Here is a 21369-nt window from a genome sequence, read left to right as displayed (position 1 = left end):
GTTCTGCCATCTTGGTGCAGCTTCATGTAGGCACCTGGCAGCAGAACACACCATCTCTTGTCTAAGGAGCTGTCTAGCTAACTGTGAAGGGTCTCTTTGCCAGAAAGTTAGCCACTAGCCTAGGTGATGAATTGGCCACAGCAACTATGAACACCATGCTGGTATGGAGTAGCTGCAACATGCATCCTTAAAGGTAAAGGTAAGGGTTTTCAGTTGGCAAGATTGTCAAGTCATAACCAGGAGATAGTCATCTCTGTACATTGTTTATGGATGTTTTAGTTGGTAGCCACTTTCATTGTCTTGCTACAGAAAAGTGGGATAGAAATAAAAGTTTTATTTTATTATTATTATTATAAGGGAGAGGTGCTCATCTCCATACTAAGCCAAAGAGCCAGTGTTGTCAAAGACAACTCTGTGATCCTGTGGCCAGCATGACTGCACAGAACACTGTTGCCTTCCCACCAAAGCGGTACCTATAGCAGTGGTCTCAAAACTGTGCCCTTTAAGAGAGTTTGGACTTCAGCTCCCAGAAGCCTCAGCCATGTTGGTCAATAGTCTGGGATTCTGGGAGCCGAGGTCCAAAATCCCTTAAAGAACACAGTTTGGGGATCACTGAGTCCTTCCAGGGAGATAAAATCAGGGAACTTCAACATATTCAAGGGTTATTTGGGGACTCAAGGTTTCTGGGCCTGAACAAACAGGTCAAAATAAAGCTGCTTTGGGTCACTTTGGAGGTATGCTGCTTAAATTATGCATGTCTCCTAAGAGGCCGGAAGCCACGCCAAAGCCATGCAGATGTGTTGGGCTGCATCCGCACTGGAGAGGTAACCCGTTTTGGCACTGCTTTAACTTATCTGGCTCAAGGCTATGGAATTCTGGGAGTTGGAGTTTGTTGTGGGGCCCAGAGCGGAGTAGAGCTTCCAGAATTCCATAGCCTTGAGCCAGACAAGTTAAAGCAGTGCCAAACTGGGTTATCTTTCCAGTGTGGATGCAGAGTTAGCCTTTCTGCAGTTTCTCCTCCCTCCCCCTCATCCCTTTTAGTGCTGAGTTCTCAGTTCTCCTGAGCCAGCAGCTGGACATTGTTGTTGTTGTTGTTCTCTCACGCTTGGAAGATGCCAGGAAGGCAGCGAAATGGCCTTCCGCCTCACAGAAAACACAGAAGGGGAGCCCCTTCTCCCTCCCTCCCTCGGCCTTCTTTCCCCACACACTAAAAATGGGCTTCTGAGGAACATTAGGCTCTCTCTTCACAGACATTATCCTGCCGCCTTTAAATAATAATGGTAACCCACCAGTCCCTTTCCCTCGTCTTGATGCCGCCCAAAGAACAGGCAGGAAAGAAGAGAGGCATGGATTCTCTTGACCCAAGTGACAACCTGAGAGAAGGGGGAGGCGTTGCAACCACCCAAAAAAGGGGGCAAGAGAGGCTTCCTTTTCCCCCTGGAGGCCGAGGCCTGGGCCGGAGAAGCGCCCAAGGGAAAGCTCAAGGAATGGGTCTGGGAGGCTCCCGGAGGGGCGGACTGAAGGCCGGGGTTGCGGCAGGGAAGCTCTCCTCCCTACCCTCTTTCCTTCCTTCTTTCCTTCCTTCCTTCCTCTCTCCCTCTCTCCCTCCCTTCTTTCTTTTCTTCCTTCCTTCCTCTCTCCCTCTCTCCCTCCATCCATTCTTTCTTTTCTTCCTCCCTCCCTCCTTTCTTTCTTTTCTTCCTTCCTCTCTCCCTCTCTCCCTCCCTCCCTTCCTCCCTTCTTTCTTTTCTTCCTTCCTCCCTCCCTCCCTCCCTCCCTCCCTCCCTCCCTTCTTTCTTTTCTTCCTTCCTCTCTCCCTCTCTCCCTTCTTTCTTTTCTTCCTCCCTCCCTCCTTTCTTTCTTTTCTTCCTTCCTCTCTCCCTCTCTCCCTCCCTTCTTTCTTTTCTTCCTTCCTCTCTCCCTCCCTCCCTTCTTTCTTTTCTTTTCTTCCTTCCTCTCTCCCTCCCTTGCTTCCTTCCTTTCTGCCTTGCCTTGCCCTGCTTTGCCTGTGTGGGGAGGGTTTTTAAAGGCAAGCTGGGAAGAGAAGGAGGCGGCGTGTGAGGGAGAGAGAGAGAGAGAGAGAGAAACATCTGCATGGAGCCTCCTGCTCTCCTCCTCCTCCTCCTGGCTCCGTTCCAGGCTCCTCGGCTGAGCCCTTAGCACCGTCCAAGGGGGGCTTTTGTGAGGGAGAAAGGCGCCTATTCCGAGTCTGAACCCTCTCCTTGAGAGAGTGGGTCCCCGAGGGAGAGGAGAAGTCCGGGAAAACGGGAGGAAGAAGAAGCCAAGGGCCTTCCTCTTCCTCCTCCTCCTCCGTCTCTCTTTCCAGGCTCCTGCTTCCAGTTCCAGTTTCAGCACCAGAGACAGCGGCAGCCTTCGTCAGCTGCGGGAGGAGGGAAGGGGGCGGGGGCTCTGCTGACGGACACCCGGAGAAGAGGAGGAGCAGGAGGAGAAGTGGAGAAGAGGAGGAGCCGGGGCTGCTGCCGCTGCCACCAGAGGAAGCTTTCCTCAGCCGCTGGAGCCCTCCCTGCCTCTCGCTGCCTCCTCTGCGTTGCTGTCCCTCTGCTGTCTCTCTTCCTCCGCTGCAAAGGGATGGCTGCGGGAGGCCGGAGCCCCTGAGCTCCTCTGCAGCGCCAGGGCTTTGCGGGAGGCAGCAGCCTGAAGGGGAGCTCCCCTGCCGCCTCCCTCCCGGAGGTGGTCCCCTCCCCGTCTCCATTGGTCCGGCCCTTGGAAGGGGAGGCGCGTCCGGGGCTGCTTAAGAGAGGAGGAGGAGGAGGAGGAGGAGGCCAAAGTCCCGGGACTCCGCTTCCCTCCAAGGAAGGAAAGAAGGAAGGTGGGAAAGAGAGAGACAGACAGACAGAGACTGAGGCGAAGGAGCCTCCATTGAAGCCCCTTCCTCTCCGGGACGAAGAAGGGACTCTTGGAGGGAGAGAGCATGGCTTCGGGGATCCCTGGCGCCGGCTGCAGGGAGGCAGCGCTTTGCCTCTGGATTGTCGCCCACTTCGCCGGCCCAGCCTCCGCCGCCCTCCCGGCCTCCCGTAAGTCCGCAGGAAGGGAAGGGGGAAAGGGAAGGGAAGCCGGCCTCCTCCTTTGCTGCCTTCCATCTGTCAATGGGGATGCTTGGATGGAGAGTTCCTGCATGGCAGAAGGGGGGTTGGACTGGATGGCCCTTGGGGTCTCTTCCAACTCTGCCATTCGATGATTTTATGATTCTTGCCTTGGACCTCTTCCCTCGGGGGTTGTGTGTTGTGTGTGTGTTGTGTTAGAGGAGGCTGTCTGTTGGGAAGAAGGGGAAAGTTTCCGTCACGTTCTCCTCCGAGCTGGAAGGCTTTGCTGGTTTTCAGGGAAGGGAAGGAGTGTGGTCAGGCTGCCTCCGCACTGCAGAGTTAATCCGCGTTGATGCCGGGCGATTGAATTCTGGGAATGGTCGTGTGTTGGTTAAGGGTTATGGGAGAAAGGCAACAACAACTCTTTGCTCCTAATCGAGGCGGTGGTGGGGGTGGGGGCTTTAATTTCTGCTGCTTTGATATATTCTGGATTTTTTGAGTCCATGGCATGCTTGGGCTGATCCTGCATGGGAGCCCTGGCAGGGATGAAGTCCCAAAGAGATGGCATTCCGTGCCAGGGGCTGGGAGGGATTCCAGACACCGAGAGAAAGGCACTGTTTGTGCAGGACTAGTGCCAGGTTGCTGCAGTCCTGCTCCTCTCGTTCTGAAGGAGCCGAGTGCTGAAGACAGCTCCCTGGAGAAGCTGAGCAATGGCTGAGTGCTGTTGCTCAGTAGGACTGTCCTGTGGATGTTTTCTGTTGTGGATTTCCTCCCAGTTCGTGGTAGGAGCTGATGGGTAAAAACAGCAGAAAGTTAAAATAATAATTAATAACAATTAATAATAATTAATAAAGATAATAATATATCAACCCACACACCACCACAACAGCTTGATAGTTATGCTTCTCTCCCCTGGTTGTTGTTGTTGCTTCTTCTTCTTCTTCTTAAGCTTTATTTATATAGCACTGTAAATTTACACAGCGCTGTACACACAACCAGTTTAACAGTGGCTCAAAGCCCAAGCCTTGTATGTTGTTCATCCCCCCCCCCCCCCCCATTTTCAGGTTGCTTTCTTGTGTTTTTGAACTACTGATGTACATCGGCTTGTCAAGAGTTTAGCTCACGTTATTTTATAGCATCATGAAATAAGCTTTTTTTCATATGTTCAGACTTTCAGTGCTTGCTTTAAAGTTACTCGGGCTTGGATGCGGTTGTCATGCGACCAAGACTTGTTTGGCATTTTTGAAAAATGCAGTCTCAAGCAGTTTGTTTATTCAAAATGTCCAGAGCATGGAGGGTCCATGGGCCAAAGGTCCTTGTTGGCTCCTGCCTGGCATTTGGGGCTATTCTTGCCCTCCTCCTCCTTCCCCAGCCTTTTTCAGATCTCCATCTTGCACTTTCAAGGGACTGGGAAGGCTGGCCTGGAGAGCATGGCTTCAGTCAGCCCAGCTGGTGGATGTGTTTAAATCTGGATACAACCCTATGTTGCTGTTGTTGTTTTTAAAAGGTAAGACCTGTCTGATATATAAGTGGCCTATTGGATTGTGATACTTGTCCACTCCCTGGTTTTTCTTCTCATTGCCTTAGGATTTCTTGCTGCCAGTCACACATATTATTAGTTCTTTAATAAAGGCGGAAGAAGGACTTGCTATGCAAGCAATGGCTGCATCCGCACTGGAGAAATAACCTGGTTTGGCAGTGCTTTAACTCTTTCTGGCTCAAGGCTATGAAATTCTGGGAGTTGAAGTTTGTTGTGGGGCCCAGAGCAGAGCCTTGAGCGAGAAAGAGTTAAAGCTGTGCCAAACTGGGTTATTTCTCCAGTGTGGATGGAGCCAATGTCAACACATCTGCTTTCTTGAGCCACTATGCCAAGCCAAATTGCATGGTAACACATGAAAAGTATAAGAAGTGCAATCTTGCAGAGAAACATAAACACATTTGTAGCCTTCCAAGTGATAGCAAAAGGACAATAAAGTGCCTCTTTTGTATCTGCTTGTGTGTTAACTCTCAAATTTGGGTAATGCTCTCTGAATGGTTTGATGTGTAAGCATTTTGGCATTCCCACCAGCATTCATTTTCCAGTCTGGGTAGCTATACGTTGAATCGACGTCTGCTTATGTTTTCAAAGGCATAACCATGTTAGCCTGCATTGGTATGCAAAGGGTTATTGTAGCCCCTTTGAGATTAACTGAGAGAGAGAAGTTTGCAGCATGAGCTTTCGTAGACTGAGTTTACTTTTCGAAAGGCGACTACAAAAGTGTGTGCTACAGACTTCTTTCCCGCAATCTCAAAGGGGCTGTAGTATCTTTCCTTTTGTTTTGCTTGCTGGTTTGTGATTGTGGGGCGGGGAGAAAGTGTTTTTGCAGCACTTTGAGGGGGGGTGGAATATGCCAAAAGCAATCTGCATTTTGTATATAATCATCTGTATATGGTTTTGGACATGATCCCTTCAGAGTTAGCAGCAGAATGATACTGTACTTCATGCAGCTAGATCATGCCCTACACAAATCCTTGTTAACAAGCTGAGTCTCATCCTTGCCACAAGTCCTGGCTTCTGAGAAGCAGAATGGCCAGTTGGTTACTTGCAATGTACTTTTAAAGAACTATTTACATGTGAAGTGGCAAGCCTGTTCATAGTGGGCACATGGAGGTCAGCGAAATCAATATACCTTTTCATGCCCAAAGGTGTGCAAACATATGCAAAGTCATTGAAATGGATGGTTGATTAGTATATTAAAAGTTAGTTTGCACTGTTTCTATCAGTTACTTTTTTGAACGCTGCTCAGAATACAAGAAAATACATGGTAGTCTATATCTGGTTTTAGTTGCCTGCAGTTAGCCGTAATGCTACAAATTATTCCCTCCTAGGGTTTTGTTCTAGTTTTATTTTACTAGAGGGGGAAGGGTAAAAATACTTCTTCTTTTTTTACTTGTTCATAATTTCCCAAGTGGTTTTGCCATGGTCTCTCATTGAAATTATATTGAAGCAGGGAAACTAATTGATTCGAAGACCATCTAGAGAAGAAATTGATCTTTATCTAAACTATTTTACATGAAAGGAAATTAGATTTGAACGTGAGATACAGGAAACATGAATGTTATGTTCATCACATATCTAATCCGATGCAAATGGTACTATATTGGCAGATAATATTTCTCCAGCCTGACTGCAAGCAGCTGCTACTGATGTTCTAATATTACCAAGGTTTAGAAACAATGATCTGAACACTCTTAGCTATTTGCATCAAGGATAATGAGCAGCTTAGCCAGGAGAGGTCATCACAAGACAAAAAGTAATATTGAAAATAAAATTTAATGCCCCTCTCCCAAACTCTGACTTCAGAATGGATTGAGAAGGAAGAATATGCAATCAGGCTTAGACTGTGTGCTTTTTGGGATCCTGGCATGAAAATAGCATACCTGTATGAGAAATGCAACCAGATATGCACTCTTTGGGCTTTCTATGGAAGGTTTAAAGCAACTTAATTGTGGAGACTTTGCCTATCACAGTTGGGTTGTACTCAGATCTGCTCTTTTATGCATGATAAAAGTTAGTATCAAGCAGGCATCTTATTTGGAAAATAGCAATTGCTGAACTGATGTTTGTCATGAATGACACCCCAAATAACCAAAGAAATTAGTTAAACCTTTTGCTGTATATATGCATATGTATGGTTTAATCTGATATGGGTAATGCAGTGGTACATGATGCTCAGATTCACATGAATATTAGGAGGATGTACACAAATGGACACCATGAGCAGGAAATGCACCACATTTCCCCATCAAATGTATGTCCATTTCCCCAGGTAATATGAGGATATGGTACTATGTGGAGATGGAAAGGGGTAGAGAGACCAAAGGCCACTTGGGAACTGTGTGTATTGTCCAAGGAACTTATGAAATATCCACAAGTTCTTTTTTCCCCTCCTGACAGATGGTATTTGCTGGCATTCCCCATTGTGATAGGGTTGGAAGAGACTAAATTATTAGTCTCACCATATCCACCGAGAAGAAGATAGATCTGGAAGAGGAGGAGGAGAAGCATTGATAGATTGAAATGCAGGATAATGAGGGGAACAAGACTGACTGAAAGAAGGAGGCGGTGCATAATTGTTTGAAGGATATTGTTCAAATTTAGAAGGTAATATAGGCAACAAAAGCAAATGTTTATGAGAAGCTGCATCTTCCCACAAATCCCAAAAATACAACTGCCTATGCTTATTATCAGGGCCCCTAGCTTGAAACATCCCCACTTTCATCCTGATTTTGCAAAACTGTGGTATAACCAGTCCATACCCTTATGCACAGCTCAGTCATTTGTTCCTTTTTCATCTCTTTCATCTCTATAAGAGACCTGGTGGTGCAGTGTTTAAATGCCTGTACTGCAGCCACTCACTCAAAACCATCAGGTTGCAAGTTCAATACTAGCCAAGGGCTCAGGCTTGGCTCAGGCCTGAATTCCGAGGTCACTAAAATGAGTACCCAGCTTGTTGGGGGCAAGTAGCTTACAGTTGTAAACTGCTTAGAGACTGTTTAGGTGGTGTTAAATTCACCCTTGTGCATGCTGTTCTGCATTCAGATGAGGTGAAAAATGAAGGGGAAGTGACACATCTCACTATCCCGGACAAGCCCCCAATTGTTGGGAGTGACAGGGATTCCCAACCTGAGGTGTTCACACTCGCAGGGGTGTGAAATTAAAATATGGGGGGTGCAACAAAGAGCTGTTTGTACGCTTAAGTGATAAGTCATGAGTCATCACTCAGCTAGCTCCTAGTATGCTTTGAGGAGGTAGTTATGTTGGATAGTAGTAGTCTCGTTGCTTATTTAAGAAAAAGGAGATAATTTTACAATTTACAATAGTTTATATATATTTTTTCTGAATGAATTAGAATCTGATTGCTCAATTTAGATTGGCATTTTATGCCAAGTCGGGGTTGGACATATCCAGAAATCTGGTACTACGATGCAAACCACATGTGATTACACAAACATGTAGCACTGTGTTCTACTTGTAGTTTCTTGGATCTTGGCCAAGGGTTTTGTTTTGTTTTTCCCCCCAATTGATTTTTCTTAGTGATGGATATTTCAAAATGGAGAGCAGAATCTCACAAAAGTATCAGTCTTTATCTTGTTGGTAAGGAAGTCAGCATGGTATAGTGGTTTGAGAATTGGCCTAGGACTTCAGAATACTACACTGCTCCACCATGGAAACCTCACTGAGTTACTTTGGGGAATTAACACTCTTATACTAAGAAGAAGGCAACGGCAGGCACACTCTCAAACGTATTCTTACCAAGTAAACCCCATGATGGAGTTGCCACAAGTTGCAGTTGTCAGGAAAGCACATAACAACAAACCAACAATCAGCACTACAATGGAGTAGCTGGTGGCAACTGGAGGAAAGAAGGTTTCAGGCTTAGAAACCATGGAGGAACTAAGACACCAAAGAAATGGGCTGCCCATAGCAAGAAGGTTAGGTTTGCCTTACCACACCACCACTGCACAATCTAGAAAATTGCTAGTATAAGGAACCAATACTGTTTCTACCTAGGTGTATACACACATGGATAGTAGGGTACAAATGTATGTGCCAATATAAACACAGATGAGGAGCTAGGAATTTTGAGAAGCTTTTCTGTGTTTAGATTGGTAGAATCCTTTGCACTGTAGGAGCAACAGCTCAGTCCCTTATGCCTAAATGTACAGCGCGCCCGTGCCATACGCGGGCGCACCATATGCGGCCTTGAGCATATGTGCTCAAGCCACGGGGCGCACGCGGGGCGGCGCGTCCCATTCAATTGAATGGGCATGTGCGCCTGTTGCGCCCCGCGCGCACCCGCGCCGCTGCGCCACCGCGCACGAGCCCCATTGTTTCCAATGGGGCTTGAGCATAGGCGGAATTCACCTTACGCGGAGGGATCCGGAACGGATCCCCCTCGTAAGGCGAGGACGGACTGTATGCATTTCTTGGAAATGGATGTGGTTGTATGTCTTCAAGTCATTTTTGACATGGGCAGCCTAAGGCAATCCTATCATGGGGTTGTCTTGACAAGATTTGTTCAGATTAGGTTTGCCTTTACTATCCTCTGAGGCTGAGTGATGTGACTTGCCCAAGGTCATCCAGTGGGTTTTTATGGCTGAGTGGGGATTCAAACCCTGGTCTCTAGAGTCATAGTTCAACACTCAAACTACTAAACCATACTGGCTTGCAGAAATAGTGCCGTGTTTAAACAAATGTGTACCATTTAAACAAATATCTGATTGATAACACTTGTGTGCAATTTCCCATGGAAATTTGGCTTCTTTCTATCTTTACATTTCAAATCCATGCAAAGATGTAGTTGCAGGCAGAGTTGTAGCAATTTCTAGCAGGCTGATGAAGAACTGCTCCTTTACGGTGATTTGGGGTAAATTTGTAACACCTAGACAAATCTATTTGTGTAATACAACAGTATCAGCCTATTCACTCACGATCCTTTGTTGGGATCACCCAGGTAAATGATTGAAGGAAAAGATGCAGAAATGAAAAAGAAATCATGCTTCTTATTCAGCAGTACACAGAAAAAAATAATGCCAGCATTTAGGATTGTGAAAAAATGAAAATTCATAAGTGTAGGGCTGGGATAGCTTCTAGTGTTCCCAATCAAAAGGCATTGTGCAGGTATTCTGATTTTCCCTCCTTGTGGACAGAAGAAAAGGTATAAGAAAAAGAAAAGAAAAAAGTTACAAATGAAAAGCAGTGTGGAACCTTTAAAAAAAATGTCTGAGGTAAACCAATTGTAGAGGGGGGGGGGAGGCTTTGTTGAAAGCAGACCATGTTTTTTTTCCCTTGGTGTACTACCTCATTCTCAAATACATCATTTCTTTATGTAAAAAGTCATCAAGGAGGGTAATTATAGCCAAAGTCTACTCACAATGGGGGAAATGCCTTCTTACTCAGTTTGCTAAATAGTAGGTTAAACAGCCATTCTGCAGGATTTCCTAATACAAAGCCATGGCTCACGGCATGAAGGAAGGAGTACTCTAGTTACTCACACTGGGATGGGGACATCTCTCCCTCACTCCATTCCTGAGCCTCCTATATTGTATAGGTTGCTCTTGGTATGATAGTGGTAAAATTAATCTGTTTTCATTTTCATGAGCCACAGTATGCTAATTTCAATTTATAGTCATTTTAAAATATTTTTAATAGCTGAGATGTTGTTCAAGAATAATAGGTACTCCATTGATAATCCTTACTGGCCAGTCTAAAGACAAAAAGGATAATCCTATTTTACTCTTATTTGTATTTGGTTTAGTACTGAGAGCTTTCCTCTGTGTGTGTGTGTGTGCGCGCGCGCACGCATGTGCGAATCCAGACAAATTCATAAAGCAATCTCAGTGGGGAGAACCCCTAAAGGCAACAGCTGTGGAATCTGATGTTGGGCATGTCTACATTGTACGTTGAAAACCAGCAGTCACAGCTAAAAACAAATCATTCTGTTAAGTCACCTGCATTGCTTTGTGCAGAAGGCAGTGCCTTCCACTGTGTGTCCATGTTGTCCTGTGAAAATAAGCATTATCTGTAATGGCTGACAGAACATAAACAGCGTATTTGTCAGTGATGGCTAGGCTGGTTTAGACCAATTGCCCTCAATACTTTGAAGGCTTGGCCTCCTGTGTTTTGGTTTCCAAGACATGTGAAGGTTTTTCTAGTTGCTTTCATGTTTATGCTTTGATACTTGTAAACCATTTAAGGCCAGCCAGCCATCCTTCATCTGCTGCAGCTGTGACAGGGCCTAATGTAACTATATTTAATGTTTCAATCAGAAGCCAAAAGCTACAGCTACACTAGGATGAGCTTGCATATGACTGCTGCCCCATCAGAGAGATACTTTTCCTTGAGGAATTCTTTATCTATTTTAGCTGAAACCTTGGAGAATCCTTCCGTAGCAATACTTAATAGGCTATCTGATAGGGGAAGTCAACATTCCTCCTCAGGTTCAGTGTTATCAACAAGCCTCAAAGATATTTCCCAGAATGTTTTACCAAAATCCAAAATCCCCAGAATTCCCCAATATTTAATATGAATATCAGTCAAAATCCCCAGAAAGAAATTAATTAAATTCCCCCGATTCCGGAGAATTCCCCAGAAATTGGCAATGCTGCTCATGTTGTGTTAATGACTGGCACCATATTTGTGTCAGTTGGCTACAACTGTTTCTTAAATTTCCTAGAAATTAAATGTGGACTAGCAGCCAGTGGCTTGTGAGTCACCATCAGTCCATGAAGCATCACTTTGAGGAGTGCTAATCTAAAGTGTCATGACTCATGCTCTAAATCTGGCATTGGTCTAACACAGCAATGAACCGGGTGCATTTGCCTTTTCTTGTTCCTTTTAAATGTTTGGGCAGTGTCCTATTCTGTATCTTTCAAAGACAAATGGAATCAAAATCACATGTTTAATTAATGAGAGCATGCATATTGCTAACAATGGGCCCCATGAGAGAAAGGCAAGATATAAAGTGAATAAATAAATAAACAAAACACACATGGATGTAGAAATGTGTCATAGGCTTATGCTGTGTCAGGCCATAATTCTACCCAGCTCATTCGCCAAAAATGTCTTGGATTCTACCTTGGGATTTTGCACATGCAAAGCACATGCTAATCCAATGAGCTAAAGAAACTACCTTAATATTTTGTCCCCCAGCCAACTAACTAATATAGATTAATTAAGGTTCTGCCTGTGCAGTGCTTTGGCATCTAGGTTGGCAGACATGGATGGGATGCAGGGCCAATCTTAAATGAATGAAATATCTTTATTGAACCTAACCGAAATCTTCAAATCAATCTGTGGTGGACTAACATGCAAGTGATAACACTTCTGATTGTGAAAAATATCTAAAGCAGGCCTATAAAGGGGGACTAGCTAATGTTAGGGTGGGCAACTATACCAGGTCATGGGGCATTTTTCATTCACAGACATTACCCATGCTGCTGTGCTGAAATTGGAAGTGAGAAAACATCACTTCCAACTCCATTTTTGGACATTTTGGTATTGGGAAGGCTGGGGTGGTGTGGGGATAAAACTTCTGTGTTTTGCCGCAATTTGATGCTCTTTGGGGGGCATTTTTGGCTGTGAAAAAAATTAAAAGTTTCATGATGGTTTATGCCTTAAGGGCCACAAACAAGGGACTCTGGGCTACATTTTCCCCATACGTACTATTTTTCTGGAATTTACTAGGGAGGTGTGGAGGTTCTGCCTGAAAAATTCTTTAATCACTCAGGAAATGAAGCTGGGGTTTTAGTTTCCTGTTTCTCTGCTGTTATTTGATGGTTCTCTGCTTTTTCTTGGCTCACACCTGCTTGTTATCTTCCTTCCCACCCCAAGAGAGTTGCAGGGCAAACCCACTCAAAAAAGGATGGGTAGTAGCATCATGTTTATTGATGTTTGCTGTTATATCTTTTACTGCTGTTCTTTTCTATGACTATTTTAATTTTAAGTTACAGTGGTTCACCACTTTGGCTATGCACTGGACTGAAACTAGAAATATGTCAGGAATGTGCACCAGCCATTTCCATTTGCATGGCATTTCCCCAATCTGTACTTCATACAACCAGTTTCAAACCGAGATGCCTTCTGCACTGGAAATCAAGTGGATCAAATCATACTTATCATTTACATCTACTGCACAATGAATGGTGATTGCTTCTTGTTGTCTTGTAGTAAAAGTACATTTAAGTTCTGTTGACAGTGAAATGCTTCCGTTCCTAGTTCAAAACATAATGAAGCAGCATAACCCTTTCCTCTTTCCCCCATCTGCAAAGCTTTTCAGTACTAATTCAACAAACCTGTCTTCTGAATTTCCCTGGCTTCCAATATTGTGCTCTCCAGTTCATTTTTAAAAACTGAACTTGTTGATATATAATAATATATGTGCCATTTTTCACCAGATACAGGTGATAGTGTGGCTTGACTGAGACATAGCATTTTTATTACATAACCTTTTAAGCTTCAGAAACACTCTTGGTAGTAATAAAAACAAAAAATATATAGATTGTCTGTATATTATATGTAAAGGCACTACACATATCTTATATAGTTAAGTACAAACACTCCTGTTGGGGCCATGTTTTACTTGCTTTCAAAACCAAGATGTAATATAAATTGGCTTTAACTGCTAGAGATACAGCTAGCTGAAGACCATAGTTTATTGTGTCAGTGTTTAACTCTGAATTAGAATCTGTTCCTGATGCAGTTAGTTCCCAAAGGTATCATAATGATCAAAACAACAACATAAGCTCTAGGCTGTCAAACAATAGTTATACTGTCCACGATTTATTGGTGTAAATTTGAACATCATGGGGAAGGAAATACAGATTCCATGTAATCATGTCCATAAATTCCATCAGTGCAACTGCGAAGATTAAAAATGCCAGATAGGTTTTGATGAGAGTCTTTCTTAGCAGCAGTAATTCAATATAATATTTTCTTCCTTCAAAACAGAGCCCTTAAGAACAATATCAATTTAAATCAAGGATAATATGTAAAAATTAGAACAGAGCCAAAATAGGAGGCCCTTTTCAGAGTCTTCTTTCACAACAATAAATATCTCCTACACATACTTTCCCCTTACTTTTGTGGATTGCACTGACATGACATGACACGGCATGACATGACATGATCCAATTTTTAGTATTGTTTTTTTATTTATTACAGAAGGCATTGCCCTTATTATTCCATATCCAAATTGAATTGGTATCAAAGCACCTTGACATCATCATGTTCATTTTTTTTAATTTAATATCTCACCTTTTCCCCATGGGGTCTATTGTTAGCAATACATTGTTAGCAATGTAGACATATACTGTACTAAATATATGATTTTGACTCCATTTGCCTTTAAGAGATACAGAGCAGGACACTGCCCAAACATTTAAAAGGAACAAGAAAAAGAAATCCCTGACTAGATGGGCTTGCTTTAAAAAGGTGAGAAGAGCCCCAACTATGGAGAAAAATGAGACAAAGCCATAACAAAAAACTGGTGAATGTCAAACATTGAGACATGTACCTGGCATCACTAGGCTTGGCATCACCAGTGTACTAACTCATGGCTGACCTCCTCCCATACCAAACCATATGGAAGACCTAGGGCCTCTACAGACAGGGGGCTAAACACTGCCCCTTTGAGGCCCGGATGAAGGCCGTAGGTGTTTTTAGGAGCAATGGTGTTACCTACCCCTTCGGGTACCACCTGGTGCAGTCTGCACCCTTGCCTCCAGCTCTTTTCTTGATCTCAAAATTGAAATAGGTTTTATTGAAACTTTATTGGAGACTTTGTAATAATATATTGCAGGCAGTACTTTATTATAGCGCAAACATTAAAATGATACATTCAAAGCAATGGTAGCAGTGCAGCAAGGGGGTGTAAGATATGTTGTGTGGAAATGTTGTTTTCTTGAAATATCCATGCAACCCTATCAAGGGATTATGACATCCACAGCAAGAGTAGCAAGCCACAAATATGCTTAATGCATTAAAAATAATTACAGAAGAGGTATCTAAGGGATTCCATTCCAGGAAAAACTGAAGAGAAATGTCATCAACAACATATTATAATTTATTTTAGTATTATTAGCTATATAGTGTGTTCAATAGATATAGCACTTAAGCAGAATAAACACAACAAGAAGACAAGCCCCTATCGTAGGATGCAGTTAAAAAAACACAGACACCTAGATAATCGAAAGTCTTAAAAGTGAATTATGGAGCTCCAGCTGCAAGCCAAGATAGTGGGCAGGTTTTAATATCTGTATCACTACCCAGGTTCCTATAGGCAGCCATGTTTATTTATTTACTTATTTATTTAATATCCCACCTTTCTCCCAGCAAAGGATCCAAAGTGGCATACAATACTTTAAAAGCACAATACAATTTTTAAAAGCTCTTAATACAAAAGTTAAAGCAATTACAATAAGAGTCTGTGCAGACTACCCTTTAGGAGCGGCCTGCATCCACCTCCAGCTGTGCTGGATCGGGGCTGTGGCAACCGCATGCCTTTCCAGGGCACAGAAAGGATCAGTAAAAAGTGGCTCCTTTTTGCGCCCTGGAAAGGGCACTATAGCTGCAGCATCGTGGCTTTAAGGTGCTCCTTTGGTGCTGCATCATGTGAATGCAGTGCCAGAGAAGCGCTGTGATGACGCACACCATGTGGAGTGATGCATGGTGTCACACCACCCTGGGGGTGGAGTTGGGTCATCGACTCATGCGTCATGTGGATGCCACACCCCAACTGCATCCCCAGGCCAGCCTTTAGCCTTTATACCAGCTCCTTGATTAGTATTTAAATACACAACCTTTTTAAAAAGTTAAAACAGCATTAAAAACAAGTCAAAAACCTGTTTTTTGTGGTTTTGTTGTGTCTTTTTTATTATTATTATTAAAGTAAGGACTCTATTGCATGGGGTTAAAACCTTAGCTTATCTTTCCCAAATTCAGTGCTAAATTGGGAAGCATCTGGGTTCTATCACATAGAAATCACTACCAAATTGCTGCCTGGGTCCATCCCAGATGCCACCCGGGTCCTGTAAACTGCTTTGGCGGCCATTTCTAGAACTCAGAAGCTTCTGACTTCTAAAAATGGCTGCCAAAGTGGTTTGCAGGACCTGGGCTGCATCAGGGATGGACCTGGGCAGCGATTCAGTGGCAATGTCTGTGTGAAAGGACCCTGCTGCCTCCCAAATTAGCACTGAATTCAGGAAAAGTAAGCCAGGGTTTTAAACCCATGCAATAGCTTCCTAAAAGTAGCGATTGAAGATGATTATTTTTTACAGATTCATAATGATTTCTACTAAATAATCCACTGGTATCAAGATTCATGAAAACCTTCACACAGCTCTGTCCTCCAGTGCTTGGAGGACAGCTTGGAAGACATTTACTGCTTGAAGTGACTTCAGTCTAATCAGCACTGCAGAATTAATGTCGTTTGACACCGCTTTCACTGCCATGACTCAGTGCTATGATATTCTGGGATTTTGTGAGCTATCTAGCTTTCTCTGTCAGAGAGTTCCAGTGCCACAACAAACTACAAATCCCAGGATTCCATAACATTGAGCCATGGGTGTTAAAGAAGTATCAATCTGCATTAATTCTGCAGTGCTGATTAGACCTTCCTTACTTTGCCTAATGGTAGGGAGCTACCTCTTCAGAAGAGCTTCTACTCATGATTCATATCCGAGTGATGTGATGACCCTTCTTATAACATGAGTTATACTCCAACAAATTAGAAAAGTAATTATTACCGGGTTACTGAAGGGTTGCCTTGCATAAAACACCATTGGTAAGCAATATCTTCATTATGAGGTTTGATCAGACATAGGATTTAATTCATATCTTCTGTATTGGTTGGAGAAGGAAATTGCTTTCAGTTTTCTATTAAACTTGAGTGTTAAAGCTTAATCTAGGTACCTCTCATCACTGTGTGATGTCGAATACTTTCAGCATGGTTCTCTTTGCATGGTTCCACAAGCATCTGTCATTTTAAAGAAGGTAGGGGGAGTAAAACCTGGTAGGAATCTGACAGTGTGATTTCTAATACAAACTGCAGGCTTATTTTAGGTGACAGTCTATCTCTGTATTAAACTAAAGAAATTGGCATCAAGCTCATCAGAATACTAAAGAAATTGGCATCAAGCTCATATAGAAACATTCAGCTGGAGAATGGAATAATAATTTTATGAGCTATCAGAGTAATCATGTTGGGGCTTAATCGGAGGCCAGGAATATGTTTTTAATGATAGGATTCAAGTTCTTAATATGTGAAATAAGTTGTATTAATATACTGAACAATATTATCACCTGACACATTTGAATACAATTTCTGGACTCAGATCAATGTACAGTGCACATGGTCATCTGGAAGAGGGAGCAAGCTTGTTTTCTGCTGCTCCAGAGAACAGGACCCGGAACAATGGATGCAAGCTACAGGAAAAGAGATTCCACCTGAACATTAGGAGGAACTTCCTGACAGTAAGGGCTGTTCGGCAGTGGAATGCACTTCCTCGGAAGGTGATAGAGTCTCCTTCCTTGGAGGTCTTTAAACAGAGGCTGGATGGCCATCTGTCAGGGATGCTTTGATTTGGATTTCCTGCATGGCAGGGGGTTGGACTGGATGGCCCTAGTGGTCTCTTCCAACTCTACGATTCTATGATTCTATACTTGGGTTCATCCATCAATTGGTTGATGAATGACAGATCCAGACCTCATGCTTTAGAGCCAACCCTACGTTTTGGTTGTTATAGTTGTGTTAAATAAAGTTGTGGCCTTTTCCTTCCAGTTGCTGTGTGTTGTTTTTATTCCACAGCAACTCCTCTCTGTAATAAAAATACAGAATTGTCAGCAGAGCATAAAATTATCAAGAAATAGCAACAATTGTTTCAAGTCAGCATGTAGGAGGTAAAAAGAATGCCCTTGTTGTCTTTCTTTTATACAAGCCCACAAAGACAAAGACAGTGCTCAGTATATTTTAGAGTTTGGCAAAATTTTGTGGCATGTTTGACATTCTGCTACAGTTCATAGGGTAACAGAAAAGAAAGCCTGCTACCAGAGGAGGGAAAGTGTGATTTACAAATTTAGTCTGTCATTTATATAACTGAATCAGTATTTTCAAGCCTGTCTTTTCTTTCTTTCTTTCTTTCTTTCTTTCTTTCTTTCTTTCTTTCATAGTACTGATTAAAGAAGAAGAGATGAATTTGGGGTGATGCAAGATTTCATGGCAATTTGGAAATGTAAAGAGCTGGAAGCATCTATTAATCCAGTACATATAGAGACATCAAACTGAAATTGTACTGCTGTCATTTTTAATGAGAATGTAGCTTTGCGCTGGCTCTTCTGCTTTGGAGATTAATGCTTGTAAAGCTTTCTGCTTCTAAAAAATGAATTTTAAAAAGGTGATAGAAACAACGTAGCAGGTTTGGGCCCAATAAGAAAGTTTCTTGGTCAAAAGAAAAGTTCCTAGACTGAATCAAGAATGCAGAATCAAGAAAGACAGGCCTGGTTTCTAATTGTGGGGGCATCTGTAGAGAGGAAGGATTGAATTCTGGGATGATGCTGACAGGGGCAGCCTTTGGATCATTACTGCCAGGTGCCCTAGTTGTTCCCATATGTTGGAACACAGAGCTATGTAGACCACAAAGCCAGTCCAGGACCTCCTGAAATAGGCTGCTGTCTCGTTTGTGATAGAGAAGACCACCTTGTTGCTAGTATCAAAGACTAATCTACCAATCCAGCTATGTTTTTTGCACTACAGAGGGCAAGGACATCACTGTCTGCCTCAGAATAGTCTCACTGCTGGACAAAGTCTAGTAACAGAATCTAGTTAAAGACTATACTTATTGGTACTTTAAACAGCCACACAACTTATGTGACTGTCCTGTAACACTGAACTGGGATTCTGTTAACTACCAAATGTGCCTTGGTAACCTGTCAAGAATTACTAGCCATAACAGGAAAAATGGAACTGCAAAATTCAAAGGCAGTATACCTCTTATACTATGCATGAGGAACAATAACCGGAAGGATATATGTCTTGTTCATAGACTTTCTAGTTATTTTTGGACCACATTACCTAGAATCCCCAACCAGTGCTGGCAGGAGGAATTCTCAGAGCTGTGACCCAAAAGGTAACTTTAACAAGCTGTGTTTAGAGGCATCTTACTGGCTACTGATGGCAAAGTATGTTGGGTTAAAATAATGCTTTATAAGATTCTGCAGATCTCTTCTTAAGAAAGAATTTCATTGCAGAAATTGTAAATGTATTGTTGCACATGCACTCTCCTTTTGCCTAAAATGCTGGATGAGACTTTCAGTTCAGTTGATACATGATAAAGGTTACCAAAATACGGAATTTCTTCATAATCTTAATGGCAAGAACCTGAGTGTGTTTTTTTTTAAAAGTTAAATTGAGAGAAATTCAATTTAAATGAGAGATAGTGACAGATTTATTTATTTTATTTTATTTGCATTTCATTTATAGGCCACTTTTTCTCTTGGACTGAAACCCAAGATGACTGAGAAAAAGAATAAATTAAAAGCAATCACATTTTAAAAATGATTAAAAATCATTACACTAAAATGGTATAAAATAATTTAAAATGCATACAGAAGTTAAAATAAAGCACACACCCTGGTAAGAAGCCTCCCTGCATACAACTACACATTAAAAGCCTGTTTAAACAAAAATGTTTTTACCTGTCAGTCAAAGGAGAGCAGGGATATTCAACATTTTAGTGCTGAATTTGGATTGCCACCACTTTTTCCCCAAGAGACTCTTCATCTTTGCCAACTTTATCATGTATGCAGAAGGCAAGCATAAGAATTCATCTTCCACATCCATCTACTGCCTCAAATCATTGAATTTGAAATGGAAAAAATGTTGTTTCAATTAATTATCTAAAAAGGAAAATTAAAAACCGCCCAAACTTCTAGATATTTCAAAGAGAAGGAACTTGGGTTTTTTTTTTAATAAATTAAAATAAAAACTGAGGTGGAAAACAAAACTGAAAGTTTTATTCACTCTTAGTTTTGTATGTCACAGATGGGGTTAGGCTGCCTGGATGAGTATAGTGCATGTGCATATGGATGCATGCTCCGAAAACAGAGCTAAGGAGGACCATTAAAGTCTACTCTGCCCCTCTTTTTTGTGGTCAAGGCACCTCATTCACAATGTTAGCTGATCACTCCTTGGCCAAATTAGCACTTTTTTGACTGGGTGAATGGGGCAGTATTTTTGTCTATTCTGCATCCTTGATGGGGTTGTGGCAGTTGATGCATCTAGGTGTTTAATCCTTTTTTGGCAAGTCACTTGGCCGCAGTAGTAAAGCAATGCAGGATATGTAACATTGATAACTAAGAACACTGGTGAGCGATCTAAGTCACTTTTAAGAAGGTTCCTGAGACTTGTCACTCCAAGCTTGTATGGAACTTATCTGAAGTCAAACTATCTCACCAACCCAAAGGTATGGGATGCAGTGTTTGTAGAGAAGAGTGATTCAGAGAGGGCTCCCTCTCTGAAGCAATAAGGCTAGTTGGATGGAGTTATGTTTATGGAGAAGTTATGACTTGTTTTATTGTGAAACAGGTTATTGAATTCTGTTGTTGATCTCTATTAGAGTAGATTCATTGAGACAATGGGGTTATAAAAATGTTGTCTCGTCATGCAACAATTGATTTAATGGGTCTACACTGTTTGGGATTATAATTAGGATTGAGAATAAAGATAGTTGCTAGGCATCTCCTGCAGTACTGGTATCCTGCACAGTGTGATGATTGCTATATATCCTATCATGTTAAAGCCAAATAAAGTTATATAAATAAAGCTCATGGGCCAAGCTTGGGGAGGGAGGGGGACTTGTCCACCAATTTTGGATGAATTCTCCTACCCCAGGACATTAATTAACATCACATTAATGTCACAGGACATTAATTAACTCAATGAAATATATCTTAGTCTTTTGTTCTAGGTATAGTTGTGAATTCCTTTGCTATGAAGCACATGCATAGCCTGTGCATATCTGCTTGGTGATACTTGTGCAGATATAGTACAGTCTTCCTTGGTGCTACATATTTTGGGTTTCATCCATCTCACAATTTTGTCTACATTCACAGACACTGAGTTACGTGTGCATTGTTGGTTATAAGTGTTTAATCTCCCTGCTTATCTTTTTCTACCCTCCCAAATGTCTACAATTGCAGTCACAGTTGCAGAATTTAAAAACATCACTTTGCTGGACTACAGTTCCCATCATGTCCATTAACATGCTGACTAGAGTACTCTGGATGTAGTAACACAACAAAGTAACTTTTCCAAGCCCTGAAAAACCCAGGTTCCTTTGTTTTTGATGCAAGGTTTTAACATTTACAGGGAATATTAACTTATTTATGTTAAAGTTATGTTCTTTCATAAGAACATAGACCAACTCTTATTGGTTGGTCTATATGTCCGTAATTTAAGAAACAGTAAAAGTGACAAGATTATAGTGGATGAACAGATCTGAACTCTGCCATTCCAAATAATGGCTGAAATAATGGCACTTCTGAAGTACTTCGGCAGATGGTTTAACAATACTTCACTGACACTATGTTATGTTTCTTTGACACAATGCAGTATGTTCACTGCAAAAATAATACCAAAGTTTGCAACAAATGCCATGTTTGATCCCAGAACTTCATCACATGCCATTTGGTCACATCCATATAACAAATCTGTTCTGTAACAAATGCTATTAAACTAAAAATAGCACTTTCCCGTATAATGGCCAAGTAATGTCATTTTGTGTTGGA

At 42.2% G+C, this 21369-nt stretch overlaps 1 protein-coding gene across 2 annotated transcripts in view; it reads left to right on the top strand.

The window, feature by feature from the left end:
• Nucleotides 1–2787: 2787 nt before the first annotated feature.
• LOC149309469 (contactin-associated protein-like 2) overlaps nucleotides 2788–21369 on the top strand; it is a 1389887-nt gene continuing 1371305 nt past the window's right edge. For both annotated transcript variants that reach the window (XM_089532517.1, XM_089532516.1), the window contains exon 1: nucleotides 2788–3035. In XM_089532517.1, the coding sequence (XP_089388643.1) occupies nucleotides 2933–3035 (103 nt within the window). In that variant the 5' untranslated portion in view covers nucleotides 2788–2932. The remainder of the gene's footprint in view (nucleotides 3036–21369) is intronic.

Source organism: Sceloporus occidentalis, unplaced genomic scaffold, assembly GCF_023333645.1.
Source record: "Sceloporus occidentalis isolate IW3139 unplaced genomic scaffold, rSceOcc1.0.p SCAF_7, whole genome shotgun sequence".
NCBI lineage: Eukaryota > Metazoa > Chordata > Lepidosauria > Squamata > Phrynosomatidae > Sceloporus > Sceloporus occidentalis.
The sequence above is the reverse complement of the archived record's forward strand: the minus strand, read 5'-3'. Positions and strand labels throughout refer to the sequence as shown.